At 57.9% G+C, this 18623-nt stretch overlaps 2 protein-coding genes and 1 long non-coding RNA gene across 7 annotated transcripts in view; 2 read left to right on the top strand and 1 right to left on the bottom strand.

Annotated features, from left to right (window-relative positions):
- The window catches only part of Actn4 (actinin alpha 4), a 66029-nt gene extending 64414 nt beyond the window's left edge, over positions 1 to 1615 (top strand). For all 5 annotated transcript variants that reach the window (XM_021643926.2, XM_021643925.2, XM_021643928.2 and 2 more), the window contains 2 exons: positions 181 to 339; positions 451 to 1615. In XM_021643926.2, the coding sequence (XP_021499601.1) occupies positions 181 to 339; positions 451 to 609 (318 nt within the window). In that variant the 3' untranslated portion in view covers positions 610 to 1615. The remainder of the gene's footprint in view (positions 1 to 180; positions 340 to 450) is intronic.
- Positions 1616 to 1765: 150 nt separating this feature from the next.
- On the bottom strand, positions 1766 to 16749 carry Capn12 (calpain 12). Its single transcript, XM_021643929.2, has 21 exons — positions 16510 to 16749; positions 15769 to 15838; positions 15508 to 15626; positions 15219 to 15352; positions 13393 to 13561; positions 12874 to 12948; positions 8527 to 8612; positions 8384 to 8458; positions 7441 to 7604; positions 7128 to 7360; positions 6809 to 6820; positions 5860 to 6068; positions 5652 to 5694; positions 5512 to 5571; positions 5008 to 5065; positions 4701 to 4771; positions 4541 to 4603; positions 4115 to 4193; positions 2170 to 2286; positions 2041 to 2099; positions 1766 to 1951 (listed from the first exon to the last, which is right to left on the bottom strand). Exons 1-21 carry the CDS (start codon positions 16747 to 16749, stop codon positions 1925 to 1927), a joined length of 2163 nt encoding a protein of 720 aa, XP_021499604.1. The 3' UTR covers positions 1766 to 1924.
- Positions 5851 to 16537, top strand: LOC132647113 (uncharacterized). Its single transcript, XR_009585388.1, has 6 exons — positions 5851 to 5942; positions 6959 to 7154; positions 7316 to 8033; positions 8123 to 8639; positions 12916 to 13578; positions 15813 to 16537. It is a non-coding gene; the product is annotated as an uncharacterized LOC132647113 (long non-coding RNA).
- Positions 16750 to 18623: the final 1874 nt, after the last annotated feature.

Genomic DNA, 18623 nt, shown 5'->3' with positions numbered 1-18623 from the left:
GGCACAGAGGACCCAACCCCCTGCTTCCCCAGATTCACTGGGAAGAGGCTGAGGGGTGAGCTCCGAGGCCTGACTCTGTCCGGCCAGGCTGTGCCTGACAGGCTGCTGACACAGCCTTCCTGCCTTGAGTTCTCCCAACGCCCCACTAAGTGCTCTGTCCCACCCTGCCCCTCCCCACAGGGCGATGTGGAGTTCAACCGCATCATGAGTGTGGTCGACCCCAACCACAGTGGCCTCGTCACCTTCCAAGCCTTCATTGACTTCATGTCCAGGGAGACCACAGACACAGACACAGCTGATCAGGTCATCGCGTCCTTCAAGGTCCTGGCAGGGGACAAGGTGAGCAGGACCTACAGAAGCACTGGGGCCAGTGGCCAGACCTCAGCTGGCACGGGGGACGAGGTCAGGGGCCCATGGCAGGGTGGCTCAGCGTCCTGTCCTGTGCCCTAGAACTTCATCACTGCTGAGGAGCTGCGGAGAGAGCTGCCCCCTGACCAGGCCGAGTACTGCATCGCCCGCATGGCGCCCTACCAGGGCCCCGATGCCGCTCCCGGTGCCCTCGACTACAAGTCCTTCTCCACAGCCCTCTACGGGGAGAGCGACCTGTGAGGCCCTCAGCCACCCTGACCAGAGGAGCCCCGCCCCGCCCCGCCTCTGTATCTATGCAAAGAGCTCTTTGTGGTCCTTCTAGGGGGTTAGGCAGGGGGCCTAGGCAGGCCTCTCTCAGGCTTGTAGGGGAGGGAGGCCTAGAGATGAGCGCTTCTGGTCTGCTAAATATATATGATGCCTTGTGGGTTTAGCCTATATGGAGGGGACCGTGGACCCCTGAGCCCCATCTGTGCTCCAGAGATTTCCTTTCCAATCCCAGGTCTGTCCCTCCTTTGCCCCTGAGGCCCCTCAAGGGCCTCTCACATCCAGGCCAAAGCCCCATGTGCCTTGTCCAGGAACCACCTGCCCTGCGAAGTCCAGCAGAGGGCGCCCAGCTCCCCTGGACCAGATTCCAGTGGCTCCTCCCCCTCCCTTGCCCCTTGTGTGGTCACCAGGAGCAGAGGACCTGCCATCACCCCTCTCTGCCTCCAGAGTGGCCGGGCACTCGGCCCCAGCCCAGTTGGCCTTGCTTCCCCTGGGCTCTGGGTCTCAGATTTTTCTAAGGACCAAAACCAACAAAAACACAAAGAATGGAACAGAAACAACAAAAAAAAAAAAAAAAAAAAAAAAACTTTAAAAAAATTTAAAAACCTATACAAAAACTATAAAAAAAAATTAAAACCTTCCAGAGAATTACTATTTACTTTATTAACTTACGGATTTATTATATAAATATATATCCATCTAGCTGCGTATCTCTGCCACCTCTCACTCTCGTAATGAAGACATAGCTGATTCGATGCCCTCCCCGGCCCCTCCCCGAGCCTGTCCTTGCTTCGGCGGGCAGGGGTCTCTGGGGACCCCTGAAGTGGAGGTGGGCTGCTGGCCTGCCTGCCTGGTAGTTGATGGGTTTCTCTCCACCCTCCACCCCCCCGAGTTTATTCTGATTGATTTTTATTTTCTTGGTTTCTGGATAAACCACCCTCTGGGGATGGGAGAATAAAACATGTAATATTTTTAAGAAGGATTCTAGTGTTATCTTCTCCCTTCGGTCCTGTTCACTCCCAGAGAGCTGCAGGGCCTGCCAGCCCTGTGCCTGTGTGTGGTCCTCTCAGCGGGGGGCTGACGTGCACAGGCTTCAAGAGGAAGGAGGGGGCAGTTCTGGTGGTGGTGGCTCGAGTCTGTAATCCCAGCACTGGAGAGGCTGCACAGCCAGAAGAAAGGCACCATTGCTGCCGCCTGGGCAGTGGGAATTGGGCCCTCGACCCAGGCGGGCACTTGCTCATCCTCCTTCAGCTCCAGGCCTGGAGCAGGGCGGCCTCCCTCGGCTTCTGACCTATGAGAAGGTAGCCACCTCCGACCACTGAAGAGAAGGAAGATAGCCTTGAGGCAGAGTCCCAGGACGGTGCTCGAGCTGTGCCGCCCCTCACTCCGCCCCTCGGGCCGGCTCACCTGTTTGTGGGTCAGGCAGACGACCCCCTCGCCACCTTCCAGGTGTTGGCTGCAGTGGCCTGTGCGTGGGAGGGCAGAGTGAGTAGGCAGCGCTAGCCCCGAGGTGCACCCCGCCACAGTAGCACTCACGGAAAATGCAGGTGAGCTGGGCTGCACAGGACACGAAGTGCTCGAAGTCCACGCGGAGCCGGCTGTCCCGGTAGCGGCTGGTGAGGGACTGGGTCAGCTGGTTGTTGAGGTGGAAGCCTAGGGGGAGGCCGTGCGGGTTTTATTTTGGTTTTGATTGGGGGGGGTGTGTGTAGTGTGTCCACATGTTTGGGCACTGTGCGTGTGGAAGCGGCTTCCTCAGTCACCCTCCACCCTGCTGTTGAGGCAGGGTCTGGCCAAAATCCCGAACTCAGGCCAGCCTGTCTTAGCCGGCCAGCTTCCTCCGGAGGCCACCTGTCTGCTGCCTAGTGCCGGGATACAGGTGGGCCAGTGTCCGCTTGGCCTTCACACGGTGCTGGGGCCCTGGACTCTGTCTGTACTGTGTTTGGGGGAAGCTGGTTCACGTAGCCAAGGGTGGTCAGCAGCTTCTACCTTCCAGCTGTTGGGATTTTAGCCTGTGGCTTATGTGGTATAGCTTGCCTCCAAGCATGCTGGAGTGGTAGGGGTGGAACCCAGGCCCTTCCATATATATGCTGAGCAAGCGCTCTCTCCTGTACCTCACCCCCAGCCCCTCACTGGGGGATTCTAGGCAGGGGCTGTACCACTGAGCCACATCCCAGCCCCTCACTGGGGGATTCTAGGTAGGGGCTCTATCACTGAGCCACACCCCAGCCCCTCACTGGGGAATTCCAGGCAGGGGCTCTACCACTGAGCCACACCCCAGCCCCTCACTGGGCACTCCAGGCAGGCTCTCTCCTACCCTGGGCAGGATCATCCCCAGCCCTTGCGCATTTTTGCGACACTGAGCTGCTTGGGCTGCAGCCTGCCGTCTTGCTTCTGCCTCTCAAGGTGCCCACTAGCTTTGCGGTTGCTCCTGCAGAGGCTGAAGGACCATCTCCCGGCCCAGCACCGGAAAACACTGCTGTGTGGCCCCTCTTCCGACACCTAAGGTCTAGACAGCTGTCACATCTGCTGTAGAATCACAATGGGGTTCCTAGAGCCCCCGAGGCCTGAGGGCTTGCCCCTCCCGCCTTCCACACGGCCCCTACAGTCCCGAAGGTGCCACACAAGTTGGTACTGCACCTTTGTGGACTCCGTCAACAAGCTCCAAGTACCAGCCCACACCAACACCATGCCCAGAGCTAGGTGGCCTAGGCAGGTGACTGTCCCTCTGACGCTCCCCTACCCTCGAACAGTGGGATATGCTGGCCCGGGGCTGAAGGGGAACCTGTTAAAATTGCCGAGAACTCCCAAGGAGACATTATCAGGTTCCTTCTGTCCAGAACAACCTCTGGCGTGTGCCAAGCACTCTGGGGCGTGGAATGAGTGCGTGGACAGGTGGATGGATCGGGGGTGAGCTCCCAACCTCCCCTCTGCTTTGGGTTCAGCACCCAGCCTTCTACCTTGAGGCCTTGGGATTGCCTCTTGTTCCCGGTCTCTCGCCGCTTTCTGGATCTCACACTTTCAGTGTCTCATTCTCCCACTGGTCAACTGTTCAGCCCATAACCCCCTGGCTCCCTCTGCGCAGTGGTCACAGGTGAGCCCAGCTGGGCACATGGACCCAGCTCATCTTCCAGGATCTTTCAGTAATCCCACCAAGATGCCCCCACACACATACCCCGAGGCGTAGGGCCTTGGGTGGGATTTCCTTCCTCTTCCATAATGCATAAGCCTCGGTGGTTTGGGGGGCTTTGGGGTGTCTTGGGGGGGGTGTTACATGGCTTTGGAAAATGTCTTCTTGCACCACAGGCTGTCCGGTGGCTCCACAGGCTTTGCCACCCTACCCTTTAGCCATGCCACAGACAGGAGCAGGCAAGAAGGGGTTTATGCTCAGAGCCACCACAGAGGAAAGCTAGTGCTACACCCTGTGGGCAGCCCCAGGGAGGGGTGGCCACGGGCGGGGGGGTTGCCGGGGCCCCAGCCACACCTGCTGCGTTCAGAGCCAGCCTCAGCTCGCAGGAGTTCATGGTCCCAGAAGCGTCTTCGTCGAACTTGTCAAATGTGGCCTGAAGGGTGGAGAGGCAGGCGGGAGTCAGTGTCACATTTCCAGGGTTCCACGGCCTTGAAGTAGCCGGGAGAGGGCTTCTGAGGTCACATGGCTCAGGCCCCAGCTCCCCTGGCTTTGCACCTGTTTATCTGTGACAAACGGTCAAGCTCCCAGGTTCTTGGGAACAAGTTCGAGTCCGCCTACCCACAAAGGCTTAGGGAGGGCTCAGTAGCTGGGACCCATTTCACTCCCGAGTCGGCAGTGCCCCCTTGGTACCACACAGGATGTCAGAAGGAGGCTGCTGCTAACCCTCACCTACTTGCCACGCCAGGACCTGTTCCCAGATGCCAATACCTACCCACCTACCTGCCACAGCAGGAGATGGCCCCACAGTTCCTGGAAGTGGTGTAAGGTCAGCCTTCGCCCACGCTGCGGGGAGGACACCTGGTTACAGTCAACGTGCCCTGGAAGACAAGGGGAGCCCCCCAGCAGCCCGGCCCCTCCTCCCCCACACTGCCTCACCTACCCCAAAACACCGCACAAGCTGCTCGCAGGTCCTGAGCCCGATTTCTCCAGGGCTCCTGGTGTTGGCCCTAGCTACAAAAGAGAAGTCCAGAGCCCCAGGCTTGTAGGCCAACATGGCAGAAATTTAACATTCTATAGAAACAGGTGCAGAGTTCATGCCTGACAAAACCAACAGCTGGGGGGCCTGTGAGTGGCCAGGGTCCTCCCGTCAGCACGTAGGGAGCCCTGGACCCCTATCTTCATCACACAGAGGCCCCGGGGGGGGGGGGTGCTCCAGTTGCAGGGACCCCGCCCCCACCCGAACTCACCAGGCTCCAGAGCAACGCTTATTAAGGTCTGCAGCTGAAGAGCATCGACTTCCTCCTCCTAATCAGGAAAGAACCACCGTGAGGCCGCAGGCTGAGACATCCAGTCAGCAGTGCTGAGGGGATGTCCCTGGCGGCCTTCTCGGGGTTGGCTGGAGGAGGCAGGCCCGTCCCCGGAGCGGCCAGGGCGGCGGTGGGAGCCGCACTGTGGGAGGCCACGGTGGGCAAATGAGGGAGGAAGCACTTGGGAAGACGCTTGAGTCTCGCAGGGGATGTGAACCTCAGAGAAGGCAGGGGCAGGGGGAGCAAAGGAATGTGAGCAGACACCTCTCCCCAGCCCAGGGGCTCCGGGCAACCGAGGCAGCTAGAGGGTACATAGCTGTTCCTGGACACTCTGGTCCACAGTGTGTGTTTGTTTGTTTGTTTGGGTTGGCTTTTTGTTTGTTAAGACACCTAGGGAGAGAGCACCATTTGGCCCGACGCCCCCCAGTCCCCGACCCTCCTCACCTCTCCAGCCAGCTCCATAAACAGCTGTGCGAGCTCCAGCTGCAGGGGCTTGTAGGGGATCTGTGGGGTGGAGGGGTTCAGCTCCTTCCCAAAGCCCTGTCCGCCCGCCCCGTCCCGTCCCCACCCGCGGCGGCGCGCACCTGGAGGGCGTCCAGGTCGGCGCTGATCACGTCGTCTATCTCCCTGCAAATTCCGGGCGGGCGGGGGTCAGCAGGGAAAAGTGGGTGGAGTCACAGGGTGGTGGGTTTTTCGGGGGGGGGGGGAAGCCCGAGTGGGCGTGGTCGGGTGCAGGGGCGGGGCTTTGTGTCGGGGGCGGGGCCCTGATCTGGGGGGCGGGGCCCGGCTCACACTGCGGTGTGGCTGCGCTCCGAGAAGATGCGCAGCGTGAAGTCGGCCTCATCGCCCACGCGGGAGGCGCTGGGCACCACCAGGTAGTGGCCGGGTGGCAGGCGGCAGCGGCGGCTCACGTCGCGGCGGGCGCAGAAAACCGAGCGGTCAGCGCGCAGCAGTCCCGGCAAGAGCGCGCGGCTGCGCGGGGAGTCCCAGAGGCCCAGCAGCTGCGGGCGGGGCGCCATGACCACCACACACGCCCCCGCCCCACGCTCTGCCCCCCACCACACACACAGCACACACCATATACACACCATACACACAGCACACATACACACACACATACCATATACACACCATACACCACACACCACACACACACAGCACACACCACACACACAGCACACACACACACAGCACACAGCACACAGCACACAGCACACACCACACACACACACAACACACACACACCACACACACACACATAGCACACACCACACACACACACCACACACATAGCACACACCACACACACACACAGCACACACACACACAGCACACACCACACACACACACCACACACACACCCCACACACACTCACACACACACACACACACCACACACACACACACACCACACACACACCACACACACACCCACACACACACCACACACACACCCACACACACCACACACACACCACACACCCCACACACCCCACACACACACACCACACACACACACACAAACACACACACACACCACACACCCCCCACACACACACACACCACACACACCCCACACACACCCCACACACCCCACACACACCCCACACACACACACACACACACACCCCACACACACACACACACCCGGGCTGCCCGGCCAGGCCCTCCCGGGTCCCGGGCCTTCCTCGGCAGCTCAGCCGAGCCCTAGGGTGGGTCTAGGGCCGAATCTGAAACCCACCTCCTCAGGGATCTGCGGAAAGGAAAAGCCAGGGCAGCAGGGATGAGGGAGCATGCAGGCCCTCCACGCCCTCGCTCCCCTTCTTTCTTAACTTGTAATACTCCCCACTCTAACCTCCAACCCCTTCCCCAACCCCTTCCTTCCCACCAGTGCCCTCATCCCCTGTGCTCCCTTCCTGCCCTCTGACCCCCAGCCCTCTTCTGTCCCTGTACCTGAACCCCTCTCTCCAGTTCTCTCTTTAGTGGCGCTCCCGTCTGAACCCTAGGTTCCCCGCTGCTCGTAACAGTGCCCTCGTGACCCGCTGCCCCCCTGCCCTCACCTGGAACACGTGGAAGCCCACCGTGAGGTAAGTGAGGCCCTTGGCCCTCAGACACCTGCGGTTGCGCTGGATGAGCGACAGGAGGACGGTGCACTTGGGGACCCGGCCTCCCCGCGCTGGGCCCCGCGCCCCTGCTGCTCCCCAGCCTCCCCAGGGCCCCTCTTCGTCATCTTCATCTTCCTCATCAGGCTCCAGCAGCGTCAGCCGGAACTGGGGGTTGGTCCAGAAGTTTTCTGGAGGAAAGGAAGGAAGAGAGGGAGCTCCCAGCCACCACGGCCCGCCCCAGCTTGCTTGCAGGGGTCCCCGGCCTCACCAGCGCTGGGCTGGCTCCCTCCGGAGTTGAAGCCTCGCACCCAGCGGCCCTGGAACGTGTGGATGTGCCAGCTGCCACCAGCAGGGCTGGGGCCCAACACCTCCGGGCTCAGCGAGCAGATCTGGACTGTATTGAAGTGCGTGAGGAAGTCCTGAAGCTCCATCCTGGGCAGCACAAACGTGAGAGGTGCCCGCCACCCCGGAGCCCAGCCTGAGGGACCCCAGAGGTGGCCCCCGCTACAAAGCCCCCGGTTCCTAAATACCAGCCAATAACCTCCGATTTCCAGAAACCCCAAATCCTCCAGGCCTTGCCAAGGGCTCCAAGCCCACACAGATAGCCCATGTCTGGGAAGATTCACAAACTTCTCTCAACGTCTCAAATTAACTTTAGAAAATCCTCGTGGAGGGCTGGGAAGATGGCCAAGCCGATAAAAGCTGCTGATGTACAAGCCTGACAACCTGAGTTCGATCTCAGGATCCCACTGTGGAAGGAGAGGACTGACTCCCAGCACTGACCCCTCTCACCACCAAGGGATGCCCCGCTCACAGACACATAAAGAAATACAAAACTAGGGAAACAGCTTGAAGCCATATGTACGTAAAACCTCGAATGTCACCGAGCCTCCCCAGGTCACCCTAAATATGATTCTGTTCCCCAAATCCCTGTCTCTGAATTCCTTTAGATTCCCTTATGCCTGCAAGTCCAGCGCTGGGGAGGCCGAGGCAGAAAGATTGCCACGAGTGTGAGGCTAGCCTGGTCTACATGGTGAGTTTTAGGCTGGCCTAACCTGGATGTCCTCGATCTGAAAACCATGCCCTTCGTGGTTCCTGCTGCTTCTGCCCTGACTTTGCAGGATAGATTCAGACTCCCAAATCACAGCTGACAGGGACCGTGTCTCTGCATCTGGCCCTGTCGCACTCGGTGGCCCTCCCACAGAACTCACCAGAACTCGCCATCCTCCTTTTTGACAAGCAGGGCGTCTCGCCACTCGGCGGGGAGCATGTCCCAGCGCGGGCAGCTGAAGAGAGCAACATGAGCTGCAGGAATGTGGGCGCCAAGCCCCCACCCACCTCGAGCCCATCCCACCTGTCACTCCAGGGCCCCGACCACTCCACGCGGCCCCACGGGTTCCTCAGCCGCAGCAGCCGCACCTTGGTGAAGCCCAGGGACATCTGAAGACAATGGCATCTGTGAGGGAGGTGTGTGGGCATCACAGAGGATGGTGTGTGGGCATCACAGAGGATGGTGTGTGGGCATCACAGAGAGGATGGTGTGTGGGTATCATCACACAGAGGATGGTGTGTGGGCATCATCACAGAGAGGATGGTGTGTGGGCATCATCACAGAGAGGATGGTGTGTGGGCATCATCACAGAGAGGATGGTGTGTGGGCATCACAGAGAGGATGGTGTGTGGACATCATCACAGAGAGGATGGTGTGTGGGCATCATCACACAGAGGATGGTGTGTGGGCATCATCACAGAGGATGGTGTGTGGGTATCATCACAGAGAGGATGGTGTGTGGACATCATCACAGAGAGGATGGTGTGTGGGCATCATCACAGAGGATGGTGTGTGGGCATCACAGAGAGGATGGTGTGTGGGCATCATCACACAGAGGATGGTGTGTGGGCATCATCACAGAGGATGGTGTGTGGGCATCATCACAGAGGATGGTGTGTGGGCATCATCACAGAGAGGATGGTGTGTGGGTATCACAGAGAGGATGGTGTGTGGACATCATCACAGAGAGGATGGTGTGTGGGCATCATCACAGAGGATGGTGTGTGGGCATCATCACAGAGAGGATGGTGTGTGGGCATCATCACAGAGAGGATGGTGTATGGGCATCATCACACAGAGGATGGTGTGTGGGTATCATCACAGAGGATGGTGTGTGGGCATCATCACAGAGAGGATGGTGTATGGGCATCACAGAGAGGATGGTGTATGGGCATCACAGAGAGGATGGTGTGTGGGCATCACAGAGAGGATGGTGTGTGGGCATCATCACAGAGGATGGTGTGTGGGCATCACAGAGAGGATGGTGTGTGGGCATCATCACAGAGGATGGTGTGTGGGCATCACAGAGAGGATGGTGTGTGGGCATCACAGAGAGGATGGTGTGTGGGCATCACAGAGAGGATGGTGTGTGGGCATCATCACAGAGAGGATGGTGTGTGGGCATCACAGAGGATGGTGTGTGGGCATCACAGAGAGGATGGTGTGTGGGCATCATCACAGAGAGGATGGTGTGTGGGCATCATCACAGAGAGGATGGTGTGTGGGCATCATCACAGAGAGGATGGTGTGTGGGCATCATCACAGAGAGGATGGTGTGTGGGCATCATCACAGAGGATGGTGTGTGGGCATCATCACAGAGAGGATGGTGTGTGGGCATCATCACAGAGAGGATGGTGTGTGGGCATCATCACAGAGAGGATGGTGTGTGGGCATCATCACAGAGGATGGTGTGTGGGCATCATCACAGAGAGGATGGTGTGTGGGCATCATCACAGAGAGGATGGTGTGTGGGCATCATCACAGAGAGGATGGTATGTGGGCATCACAGAGAGGATGGTGTGTGGGCATCATCACAGAGAGGATGGTGTGTGGGCATCACAGAGGATGGTGTGTGGGTATCATCACAGAGAGGATGGTGTGTGGGTATCACAGAGAGGATGGTGTGTGGGCATCATCACACAGAGGATGGTGTGTGGGCATCATCACACAGAGGATGGTGTGTGGGCATCACAGAGAGGATGGTGTGTGGGCATCACAGAGGATGGTGTGTGGGCATCACAGAGAGGATGGTGTGTGGGCATCATCACAGAGGATGGTGTGTGGGCATCACAGAGAGGATGGTGTGTGGGCATCACAGAGAGGATGGTGTGTGGGCATCATCACAGAGAGGATGGTGTATGGGCATCACAGAGAGGATGGTGTGTGGGCATCACAGAGAGGATGGTGTATGGGCATCATCACAGAGGATGGTGTGTGGGCATCATCACAGAGGATGGTGTGTGGGCATCATCACAGAGAGGATGGTGTGTGGGCATCATCACAGAGAGGATGGTGTGTGGGCATCATCACAGAGAGGATGGTGTGTGGGCATCATCACAGAGGATGGTGTGTGGGCATCATCACAGAGAGGATGGTGTGTGGGTATCACAGAGAGGATGGTGTGTGGACATCATCACAGAGAGGATGGTGTGTGGGCATCATCACAGAGGATGGTGTGTGGGCATCATCACAGAGGATGGTGTGTGGGCATCATCACAGAGAGGATGGTGTGTGGGCATCATCACAGAGAGGATGGTGTATGGGCATCATCACACAGAGGATGGTGTGTGGGTATCATCACAGAGGATGGTGTGTGGGCATCATCACAGAGAGGATGGTGTATGGGCATCACAGAGAGGATGGTGTATGGGCATCACAGAGAGGATGGTGTGTGGGCATCACAGAGAGGATGGTGTGTGGGCATCACAGAGAGGATGGTGTGTGGGCATCATCACAGAGGATGGTGTGTGGGCATCACAGAGAGGATGGTGTGTGGGCATCACAGAGAGGATGGTGTGTGGGCATCACAGAGAGGATGGTGTGTGGGCATCATCACAGAGAGGATGGTGTGTGGGCATCACAGAGGATGGTGTATGGGCATCACAGAGAGGATGGTGTGTGGGCATCATCACAGAGAGGATGGTGTGTGGGCATCATCACAGAGAGGATGGTGTGTGGGCATCATCACAGAGGATGGTGTGTGGGCATCATCACAGAGGATGGTGTGTGGGCATCATCACAGAGAGGATGGTGTGTGGGCATCATCACAGAGAGGATGGTGTGTGGGCATCATCACACAGAGGATGGTGTGTGGGCATCATCACAGAGGATGGTGTGTGGGCATCATCACAGAGAGGATGGTGTGTGGGCATCATCACAGAGAGGATGGTGTGTGGGCATCATCACAGAGAGGATGGTATGTGGGCATCACAGAGAGGATGGTGTGTGGGCATCATCACAGAGAGGATGGTGTGTGGGCATCACAGAGGATGGTGTGTGGGTATCATCACAGAGAGGATGGTGTGTGGGCATCATCACAGAGAGGATGGTGTGTGGGCATCATCACACAGAGGATGGTGTGTGGGCATCATCACACAGAGGATGGTGTGTGGGCATCACAGAGAGGATGGTGTGTGGGCATCACAGAGGATGGTGTGTGGGCATCACAGAGAGGATGGTGTGTGGGCATCATCACAGAGGATGGTGTGTGGGCATCACAGAGAGGATGGTGTGTGGGCATCACAGAGAGGATGGTGTGTGGGCATCATCACAGAGAGGATGGTGTATGGGCATCACAGAGAGGATGGTGTGTGGGCATCACAGAGAGGATGGTGTATGGGCATCATCACAGAGGATGGTGTGTGGGCATCATCACAGAGGATGGTGTGTGGGCATCATCACAGAGAGGATGGTGTGTGGGCATCATCACAGAGAGGATGGTGTGTGGGCATCATCACAGAGAGGATGGTGTGTGGGCATCATCACAGAGGATGGTGTGTGGGCATCACAGAGAGGATGGTGTGTGGGCATCATCACAGAGAGGATGGTGTGTGGGCATCACAGAGAGGATGGTGTGTGGGCATCACAGAGAGGATGGTGTATGGGCATCATCACAGAGGATGGTGTGTGGGCATCATCACAGAGGATGGTGTGTGGGCATCATCACAGAGAGGATGGTGTGTGGGCATCATCACAGAGAGGATGGTGTGTGGGCATCATCACAGAGAGGATGGTGTGTGGGCATCATCACAGAGGATGGTGTGTGGGCATCACAGAGAGGATGGTGTGTGGGCATCATCACAGAGAGGATGGTGTGTGGGCATCACAGAGAGGATGGTGTGTGGGCATCACAGAGAGGATGGTGTGTGGGCATCATCACAGAGGATGGTGTGTGGGCATCACAGAGAGGATGGTGTGTGGGCATCATCACAGAGAGGATGGTGTGTGGGCATCACAGAGAGGATGGTGTGTGGGCATCATCACAGAGAGGATGGTGTGTGGGCATCATCACAGAGAGGATGGTGTGTGGGCATCATCACAGAGAGGATGGTGTGTGGGCATCATCACAGAGAGGATGGTGTGTGGGCATCACAGAGAGGATGGTGTGTGGGCATCACAGAGAGGATGGTGTGTGGGCATCATCACAGAGGATGGTGTGTGGGCATCATCACAGAGAGGATGGTGTGTGGGCATCATCACAGAGAGGATGGTGTGTGGGCATCACAGAGAGGATGGTGTGTGGGCATCATCACAGAGAGGATGGTGTGTGGGCATCACAGAGAGGATGGTGTGTGGGCATCATCACACAGAGGATGGTGTGTGGGCATCCAGAGGGGTGTTAGCCTCGTCCAGCACTGGGAGGGCCTCACCTTGTGCGTGCCCGTGACGGAGTAAGCATGTCCCTTCACCAGCCCTTCGTCCGTGCGGATCTCACCCTGATCGCTCTGAAAGAGGAGGAGACCGTGCGGCTGAGATGGAAGCAGCTCTCCCTAGCCTTCCTCCCCACCCCAGCCTCAGGCCTCCAACCCTAGCTATCCAAGCAGCATGAAATGCCAGGAGGCTCAGAGATGGTGTCTGAGCCGAAGAGTGAGTGACAGAATTGAGAGGGAGAAGCCAGGACGCTGTGTCTCAGGGCTGGGGCTCCCAGCTACACAGAGAGCCGGGCCAGGAAGTTCAAGGCCAGCGCGGGTAACTTAGACCCCGCCTCAAAACAAGAATGTAAAACCCGGGGGCTGGTGGGGTGTGGTTCATGTGGGGAGCACAGGCCCAGGATCTGCCATCGAGGATCCGGGGGACGACAGCGGAGGGTGAGAACACTGGGCGTCCCCCCGCCCCCATCCCTGACTGTGCTGGTCTAGCAGGGGTCCACGTGGGCGCTTGGCTCTTACCAGGGCAGTGGCACCCACAAGGGACTCCTTGGCCAGCGCGTGGCGCAGGGCGGCGAAGAGGCCGGGGGTGTGTCTTCTCAGGTAGAGGACCTCACCCACACCTCCTGTGAAGTCCACGAAAGCCTCGTTCATGTGGCCTCCTCGCATCACCTCGTAGGAGCCATGGAGCCTGTGGAGCAGGCGGAGGTGGGTCTGGGGCTCAGTCAGGGGAGGGGTCCCCAGGACCCATCCCCAGTTGTGTGTGTGTGTGAGGTCATTTCTCTCCACAGGTGCGTGCTTTGCCTGCAGGTATGTCTGCGCACCACGTGTGCGCAATGTCCACGAGGCGGCAGGTCCCTGGTGCTAAAGTTATACACGGTCGTGACTGGGACTCAAACCCGGGTCTTCCGAACGAGCAAGCTAGTGCCCTCACCACTGAGCCATCTCTCCAGGCCTCCCGGCTCCCTGTGGACGTGTTTGCCTCAAAGTCACGGAAATGCACCTGACTCTGCTGTCAGAGTGCCGGGAACAAGAGCTGCTCTCCGCCATGCTCAGCTGACTGGGGTTCGGTTTGGTTTGGTTTGGTTTGGTTTGGTTTGGTTTGGTTTGGTTTGGTAGACGTGGTATCACTATGCGTCCCAATCTGTCCTCACTTGCCCTCCTCCTGCCGTGGTGTACTCAGTATTTCTGTGCAGGCTACCATCCCCAGCTCCATCCCTGAGCTGTTCAGATGGGGTGGGGGCTGGGAGACATGCCAGGCCCGTGACCTCTGGGGTCGGAGAAGCCGTGTGGCCTGGAAGGAGCTGTACCCGATTCTCAACCCTTCCCGAACCCTCCAGGCTCTGGGAGGCCGTGAAGGCAACGCCCGTGGGGACTTGTCAGGCCTCCCAAAGCCTGAGATGACTCAGTGGACCAGGAGAGACGCATGAGGTTAAAGGTCCTTCAGGGAATAAGATTGGGCAAATCCAGGGCCTGATAGGTGGGCGGGATTTCGGGATCCTTGGGAAATATGGCCATCAGCGGGGTTCTGGGAACGTTTGTGGAAAATGTCAAAAGAGGGAGGCCTTCAAGATTTGAAGATTCTGCTGGGTGGTGGTGCACTTCTTAATCCCAGCACCCTGAAGGCAGAGGCAAGCAGATCTGTCTATGAGTTCGAGGCTAGCCTGGTCTACAGAGCAAGCTCCAGGATACCAGGTCTACACAGAGAAACCCTGTATGGGAGCCGGGGGGAATTTGACAATTCACAGGCTGAGAGTATTATGCCTCAATGGTAGAGCCCCTGCCTAGAATCCCCCAGTGAGGGGCTGGGGTGTGCTCAGTGGTAGAGCCCCTGCCTAGAATCCCCCAGTGAGGGGCTGGGGTGTGGCTCAGTAGTAGAGCCCCTGCCTTGAATCCCCCAGTGGGGTGTGGATCATGGGTTCTGTCTCTAGGACACAGACTCCCTTCCTAAATTTAATCAGGAGTTGTACATGCCTGAAATCCATGTACACAAGACTCCAACAAAGGAAGATTATGAGTTTGAGGCCAGTCTGGGCTATATAAGAGACAGTAAGTAAATAAGTAAGGGCTGGGGATGTAGCTCAGTTGGTGGAGGGTTTACCTAGCATGCGTGAAACCCTGGGTTTGATCCCCAGCACCGAATTAAACCTGGTATGGTGGCACACACCCGTAACCCCAGCATTCCTGAGGTAGAGGCAAGAGCACGAGTTCAAAGCCCCCCCTGGGCTACGTAGCCAGGTCCAGGGCAAGCTGAGCTGTATCAGGTCCTTTCTCAATAAAATATAAAATAAAACAAAAAATGAAGGGGCGTGTCCAGGGGCTGCAGCTGGGAGGGGATCCGTCCTTACTTGGCGTAGGCCTTTTCCAGTAGAGGAGCCCAGAATTCGTTCCTTTGTTCAGAGCGTACGAACATCAGCTTCCCGTCACGCACGGGGAGTTTGTCATCCACCACCACATCCACCCAGCGGCCAAACTGCCAGAGCTAGCAACAGACAGGGCGGGAGTGGGCTCAGCTTCCGGCCCCTGCCCGAGTCCTGTCCAAACCCCCATTCTGCTCACCGCTTGGCAAGCTGCGGCGTCCCTCCCCTGCCCCGCTCCGGGGGAAACTGAGGCGCAGAGAGAGGAACTGGGCTCTACCTGGAAATGGAAGACGCCAGCGTAGCCATCTTGGAAACCTTGTCCGGGGGGGACCACTCGGTACAAGAGTCTGGGGTACAGCGTAAGGGAGGCGGCAGCGGCGAGAAGCCAGCAGTTTCCTGCGAAGACAGACTCGGGTTAGGCGAGGGGGACCAGGGACCGGCCGGCAAACTGAAGAAGACAGGAGTGATGGGACTGGAGACGGAAGTGGGGAGTCATCCAGGTCTGGGGGTTCAAGATGGCCCCGGAGGGGGGGCTCACCCAATCTTCCCTGGCACACGTCTGTTCTGCTCATGTCTTCACAGATGAACTGCGGCTCAGCACAAAACTCCTGGAAAACCAGGGTTCCAGTGAAGCCGGGAAGGAAACGCCTGGAGCAGTGGGGGAGTCAGAGGCCCAGGTCCCTGAGCCCAGCGTCCCGGGTAATGAGGGCCTCCAACCCTGGGAAGGCTTGTGGGTGGGAGTTTCACCTTCCTGGATCCCCTGAACCCCACAGCTGAGCCAGCTCCGATCCCCCCATTCCCATTTCCTCAGAGCTACGGTTTCAGACTTGAGCCTGCCACTCTCACACCCAACACCCATATTCTGACCCTGATCCCTCAGACTCTGGCCCTTGTCTCTCAGACCCAGGAGTCCAGGCCCTGGCCTTCCTCCCTCAGACCCAGACCTTGGCCCTGGCCCTCCTCCCTCAGACCCAGGAGTCCAGGCCTTGGCGTCTCCTCCCTCAGTCCCAGGACTTGGCCCTTCTCCCTCAGACCCAGGAGTCCAGGCCTTGGCCCTCCTCCCTCAGACCCAGGAGTCCAGGCCCTGGCCTTCCTCCCTCAGTCCCAGGAGTCCAGGCCTTGGCCCTCCTCCCTCAGACCCAGGAGTCCAGGCCCTGGCCCTCCTCCCTCAGACCCAGGAGTCCAGGCCTTGGCGTCTCCTCCCTCAGACTCGAGGATCAGAAATTTAGGCCGCACCTCTCCTCCCTCAGACCCAGGTCCCAGCCCAGCCCTGCTTTACATGAGGTCGCTTCCATTCCACCCCTTTGGCCTTCTCTGAATCGGGTCCCAGCTTGTCATAGCCGAGGGCAGCAGGACCAGCAGGAAAGCAAGGGTCACGAAACAGGATCCCGGAATCCAGGCAAGCCGCTCGGATGGCTTCGTAGCTCTGGCCTTTAAAGAGCTGTGGGCCCCCGGCTCCAGCCCCGGCCTCGCCGTCCACCAGCTGGATGGTGACCTTCCTGCCGCTGCCTCCCTCCATCCGCACACTCTGGACTCCCAGAGAGACCCAAGCCCTTTAACCTCCTGAGTCACGGGGGAGGAGGGGCCTCTGCTCCATTTGTGCCCCGCTGGGGGTCTTTAGGCCAGGAGCATGCTCTCTTGTTAATGTTAATTGATGGTTTGGGGTGCTGGGAGCAGGGACGCCTTCAGTGGTTTTCCTCCCTGGGGCGTGGGGCCTTCAGTTGTGGCCAGTTTAGCAGCTTAATGACCCAGCAGCAGCTCCCCGGGGAGGTAGGCAGACCTAGAAGGACCGGCCGTCGCTATGGTGGTGCCAGGAAGGAGGTCAGTGTGGGCGTGTGCTTCTGCCTGCTCGTTCCCTGTTGGCACACCACAGCCCCACCCCAGCCTCACTGTCGCCGTAGGTGTTTTCGGGGGATGGTGCCGAGGGTTGACTCTCTGCATTGCTGAGTCTCCAGCTCCTGTTTGCTTCTTATTTTGGGGCATGGTCTCACTGAGTTTCCTAGGCTGGCCTCAGATGCCCAGTTCTGCCTCAGGACACCAGGAGGTAGATTCCCAGGTGTCGAATTTCTGTTTTGTTGGTTTTGTTTTGTTTTGTTTTGTTTTGTTTTTCGAGACAGCGTTTCTCTGTGTAGCCCTGGCTGTCCTGGACTCACTCTGTAGATCAGGCTGGCCTTGAACTCATAGAGATCCACCTGCCTCTGCCTCCCCAGTGCTGGGATTAAAGGCGAGCACCACCACTGCCTGACTGGCTGTTTTTAGACAGAGTCTTATGTAATCTGCTATGCTGGGGACGGAACCCAGGGCCTTGTATGGAAGAAAAGGTATTTTTGGATTTTTTTGTTTGTTTTGTGTCAACACTCTCTGTATCTGTGTCTTTGTTTATGCTTGTTTGGGATTTTTAAAGAGGGAATGTGGGGTTTGTTGCCTTTTTTTTAGACAAGGTTTCACTATGTAGGTCAGGCTGGCCTTGAACTCACAGAGGTCGGCCTGCCTGGAAACACCCAGCTTTTGCATCTGATTTTGTCTCCCGCCTCTGGTCCTGTCTGTGACATCTTGCTGTGTCATCGTGTAGCCTATGGGTGTCCTCAGCCACTCGCACTGGCTCTCTCTGCTAGCTGTCAGCCAGGTGGACATGGCTAGGTCACCCAGGCAGAGCTGACTACCGCAAAGAGGCTCTGCCCTGTGCTGTGGATGTGGGCTCCATGCCCAAGATGCTGGGGCTCCTCTCCAAGCTGAAAAGGTCTGTAGAGGAGGAGGAGAAAGAGGGAGAAGAGAAGGAGGAGGACAGAGAGAGGAGGAGGAGGAAGAGGAGGGAGAAAAGGAAGAGGAGGACAGGAGGAGAAGGAGAAGAAGAGGAGTCTTGGCTAGGCAGATACTTGCTTTTCAGCTCCTCCGGCCCTAGAGGAGCCTAGCCATCTTAGCTTGTCACTCAAGCTTTCAGCCTCCTTCCATCCAACCCGGCACCATGGCCAACAGCAGGAGTTGTGTGAGGCTGGAGGATCAGAAATTCAAGGGCATCCTTAGCTACATTGCAAATTCCAGGCTAGCCTGGACTACAAGAGACCCCGTAACAAAACAAACAAAATCCCACAGATTTCTTTTTCTTCCTGCGGCGTTGCCAGGATCACACAAAGCCTCCACACGACAGGTCACTGGTTCAAATCTCAGTCCTGCCCCTTAGAACTGTGCTTCTGAAGCCGAGCGTGATGCTTGACACCTGTGCTTCCCGCGCGGAGGAGGAAGAGGCCGGAAGAACCTGAATTCCAAGCCAGCCTAGGCCGAACGGTGGGACCAAGGACTGTGTGCCTTGGGCTCACTCGAATAAACTTCGTGGGCCTCAGTTTCTTCAGATAGCAGTGGTTTGCCTTTCTCCCTCCCCTCCTGCCCCTGATT

This window comes from Meriones unguiculatus, chromosome 14, assembly GCF_030254825.1.
Source record: "Meriones unguiculatus strain TT.TT164.6M chromosome 14, Bangor_MerUng_6.1, whole genome shotgun sequence".
NCBI classification, from domain to species: domain Eukaryota; kingdom Metazoa; phylum Chordata; class Mammalia; order Rodentia; family Muridae; genus Meriones; species Meriones unguiculatus.
This window is presented reverse-complemented; position numbering and strand designations above follow the sequence as displayed.